The sequence below is a fragment of the Sorex araneus genome, chromosome 1, assembly GCF_027595985.1.
Source record: "Sorex araneus isolate mSorAra2 chromosome 1, mSorAra2.pri, whole genome shotgun sequence".
Classification (NCBI taxonomy): Eukaryota; Metazoa; Chordata; class Mammalia; order Eulipotyphla; family Soricidae; genus Sorex; species Sorex araneus.
Window position 1 is genome coordinate 129,563,672 of NC_073302.1, and position 4,645 is coordinate 129,568,316.

At 40.7% G+C, this 4,645-nt stretch overlaps 1 protein-coding gene across 1 annotated transcript in view; it reads right to left on the reverse strand.

Annotated features, from left to right (window-relative positions):
- Positions 1 to 864: 864 nt before the first annotated feature.
- Positions 865 to 4,645, reverse strand: part of CCL28 (C-C motif chemokine ligand 28) — a 28,035-nt gene continuing 24,254 nt past the window's right edge. Inside the window, exon 3 of the mRNA XM_055126379.1 lies at positions 865 to 1,057. Coding sequence (XP_054982354.1) covers positions 865 to 1,057 — 193 coding nt within the window. The remainder of the gene's footprint in view (positions 1,058 to 4,645) is intronic.

Below are 4,645 nucleotides of genomic sequence, written 5' to 3' on the forward strand. Positions count from 1 at the left end.
AAGCAAATTTCATGACTTCATTTTACCTAACAGCTTTGTAGTATTCCATTGTGTAGTTGTACCATATTTTCTTTTTCCAGTCGTCTGTTCTTGAGTGCTCAGGTTCTTTCCAGGAAATCCACCTTCTTCTTCTTCTTCTTCTTCTTTTTTTTTTTTGGTGAAGGAGTCACTGTCACTGTCATCCCGTTGCTCCTCGATTTGTTCAAGTGGGCACCAGTAACGTCTCTCATTGAGAGACTTATTGTTACTGTTTTTGGCATATCTAACACACACGGGTAGCTTGCCAGGCTCTGCCACTCGGGCTCGATACTCTCGGTAGCTTGCCGGGCTCTCCGAGAGGGGCGGAGGAATCGAACTCGGGTGGGCCGCGTGAAAGGCGAATGCCCAACTGCCATGCTATCGCTCCACTTCTGTTTATTCAGCTATTAATTAAGCTATAATTCCACCTTCTTTAAGGGAACAGACAGAAAGTGCCTCTGCTCCCCTCTACTCCCCAAGGTCACTACTGCTCCCTGGATAGCTCCAGAAACCCACTAGGGGGCAATATCTTGTATTCTGGGATACATCTAGGTAAAATGATCATCATTTTTTTAATAGGTCTGGCAAACCTCATCTGAAAATATTGGAGAAATCATATGCAGCTCTTAAAATATTATTTAAAGATAAGTATTATTATCTTTTTATTTTATTTTTCAGTTGAGTGTATACTATTGTATATATATTCATACTCTTTAATTATTTCTTTCCAAAAAGATTTTGTTTTTCCCTCTTGGCTTCCAATAAGGAATAGTCATGGAACAAGCTTATTACCAGCCACGGCCAACTTTGTTCCAGGAATTGCTTTCCCCCACTCATTTGCAGACCCTAGTGAGGGGTTTTATGGCCATGGGCTTTACGCCTGCCCTTCTGTGCTACCTTACTCTTCCACTTTCGGTGGTGGTTCTTCTTATGGCAAATGTTGCCTTTAGTATTTTTCTTGGCTGCTCGTTCTTTCATCCACTGCTTAAGAATGCGATTACGCGGGCTGACACAGATTCTTCTGTGTTTGATGTGAAGGCTGCCGTGATAGAAAGAAGAAGAAGAAGAAAAAGAAAGTTATTGACAAGTACAAGTAAGTGAAACTCAGCCATGTTTCCCACATTTAGAGAGACCAAATCCTGAATCTGAGCATGACAGACAGACTCTGGTGCTGTGCGCTATAGGAAGGATGGAGGAAAGAAATGGGGTGAGAAGGAGGGAGAAGAGAGAATAATGGAATGAATGGAGGAAGAAGAGAGACGGAGGGGAGAAGAGAAACCTGGTGAAATCAGTTCTTTTTCCAGACACAAACTTCATCCAATAAAATCAAGTTATTCATTACTGCCCCTTGCAACACATCCTCCTCCGGAAGAGTTGTGCAGAGCCTCTTAATAAAAAGCCCCCTCCCTGCACTGGAGTCTCATGGCACTGGTTAGCTTTTACTTGAGTGTGTGTAACACTCTTGTTTCTTGCGGTGGTATGATCCTTGTGGGAAGAATCATCTGAGAATCATCTTGCTTACAGAAGAAAGTCAGCAATCACTGTGAAAACTAAAAAAACAACCTGGTTTTGTTTCCAATAAAATTAGCTAAAATATCGCAGAAGTTTCTTATCCTTTTAAACCACATAAACATCTACCACACAATTAGATCTTCCTTCCTTCCTTCCTTCCTTCCTTCTTCCTTCCTTCCTTCCTTCCTTCCTTCCTTCCTTCCTTCCTTCCTTCCTTCCTTCCTTCCTTCCTTCCTTCCTTCCTTCTTTCCTTCCTTCCTTTTTTTTGCTTTTTTTGGGTCATACCCCAGAGATGCACAGGGGTCATTTCTGGCTCTGCACTCAGGAATTACTCCTGGCAGTGCTCAGGGAACCATATGTGATGCTGGGAATCGAACCCGGGTCGGCCTCGTGCAAGGCAAATGGCCTACCCGCTATGCTATCGCTCCAGCCCACTTTCGTTTTCTTTCTCTCTTCTCTCTTCTCTCTTTCTCTCTCTTTCTCTCTCTCTTTCTTTCTTCTTTCTTTCTTTCTTTCTCTTTCTTTCTTTCTCTTTCTTTCTTTCTTTCTTTCTTTCTTTCTTTCTTTCTTTCTTTCTTTCTTCTTTCTTTCTTTCTTTCCTTCCTTCCTTCCTTCCTTCCTTCCTTCCTTCCTTCCTTCCTTCCTTCTTCTTCTTTCTTTCTTTCTTCTTTCTTTCTTTCTTTCTTTCTTTCTTTCTTTCTTTCTTCTTTCTTTCTTTCTTCCTTCCTTCCTTCCTTCCTTCCTTCCTTCTTCCTTTCTTTCTTTCTTTCTTTCTTTCTTTCTTTCTTTCTTTCTTTCTTTTCTTTCTTTCTTTCTTTCTTTCTTTCTTTCTTTCTTTCTTTCTTTCTTTCTTTCTTTCTTCCCATACTAAGTGGTTCTAACTGTATGTGATGCCAGGGACCAAATCTGGGTTTACCACATGTAAGCCAAGCACCCTGCTCCCTGTATTGTCTTTCAGGTCCTATTTTCAACCAGCAGCAACTGCCTCAGACCTCACCAATTATAATGATGTTTTCTAAGCTATGAAACAATGGACCTATTTCTAGGCAGAAAAGGAAGCAACCTAATAACTTAATTTTTCATGAGCTCATTATAATTAATAATACGTGTTATCTTTCAGACACTACCAATTTTTCCTACATCTAAAATGCTTGTCTCAATACTAGATATTCTCACTAGTCTGTGGTAATCAGAAAAACATATCTAGGAGCATCAAAGGTGGGTAAAGCGTTGGCTCTAGATTACAGAAACAAAAAATGCCAAGGAAGAAGGAGGTGGAAGAGGGAAGAGAGAAGAAGTAGCAAAGGAAGGGTCAGGGGCCTTGGGCTTCTCTGTGGTATTGATGAAGATATTTGTCTATACCTAAACCACTATACTCAACACTACTGAAAACATGGAACCTGAACTCAAATGATTAAACTAAAGGAAGTGGAGAGAGAGAGAGAGAGAGAAGAGAGAGAGAGAGAGAGAGAGAGAGAGAGAGAGAGAGAAGGACCTGACATAGAGGCAGGCTGCAGGTAGGGGGTGACTGGAGGAAACTGGGGACATTGGTGAGAAATGTACACCAGTGTCTAAACAAAAACTTAAAACAAGGGGCTGGAGCAATAGCACAATGGGTAGAACATTTGCCTTGCACACGGTTAACCCAGGTTCGATTCCCCGCATCCCATATGGTCCCCTGAGCACCGTCAGGGGTAATTCCTGAGTGCAGAGCCAGGAGTAACCCCTGTGCATTGCTGGGTTTGACCAATAGAAAAAAATAACCCTTAAAACAAGGCAATAAAACAAAAACATTTCAACCTTAAATTCATTCTACAAAGGCAGAACTAAGGAACAACACTTTGACAAGAAAAGACATACTCTGCAGTAACACTGTTTAAAAGCAAGGTAAATTTTGTCTTTCTTTTCTTTTTTTTTTTTGCTGAAAATCAGGAAACACAAGAATATCTGCAATCTATAATTTTAAAAAGCACTACATAGTGGAATTTCATCATATTTGAGAACAGGCAACTTTTTAAGTTGTCTCATCAGCACAGAGAGGTGAGTTTAAATATATATATATATATTTTTTTTTTTTCAGCTTTTTTGGGCCACACTTGGTGGTGCTCAAGAGTTACTCCTGGGTTTCTGTTCAGGGATCACCTTTACTTGGGCTCAGGGGACCATATAGAATGCCAGGGATTAAACTGATGTTTGCTGTAGAGCAAGTGCCTTGCCCGCGATACTATCTTTTCAGTCACAGAATCACAGAGAGGTCAGTTTTACAAATTTGTACTTGAATTATACATATATTAGTTTTTGAGCCACACCTAACCATGCAGAGGACTCTGAACTCAAGGATAACTCTAGATGGGACTCAGGGGCCTATTAGCGGCGCCAGGGATCCAATACAAGCCAGTGCATGCAAGACAAATGCCTTCCGATACTATCTCTCTGGCTCCCTTGAATAAAATACTTTTATCTGTTTGTTTTTGCAGTGCTGGGAATCAAAATCAGGGTTTCACACTCGCAAGGCAACCTCTGAACCATATCCCAAGCCCCGAGCAAAATATTTTCAAATTCAAGTGATAGGCTTATATTTGTCATCTACTTAAAATTAATTCCATATGAAATTGAAGATTTATTTAAATCATGTTTTCTCTTTTCAGTTGAGGATTTACATCATTTCTGTTTCTATACCTTTTCAGTTTCTAATTCAGACCTGCTTATCCCAAAGAAACATTTCTGAAAAACTTGTTATCATTGGTGTCCAGTCCCTAGCATCTGTCTCATATTCATAAAGACACACAAGAAACTTTTGGGTCTTTTCTCATGTCTTCCTGGGAGTCCTGTACAGTCCTTTACAGCTTCTGTGGTATTGTTAGTCTGAGGTGACACCTACTATGAAGGTGAAAGGTATTGACAGTTGCAAACTGGCAACAGGCGTCTCTGAGAGAAGCCCCAGCAGCCTCAGGCACAAGGACTGAATTTAGCTTGGTGGACCTGACACAAACACCAGATGTTTCCAATCTTCCAAATCACTGTCACTGTCATCCCGTTGCTCATAGATTTGCTCGAGCGGGTACCAGTCATGTCTCTATTGTGAAACTTGTTATCTCTCTCACAACAAAAAAAA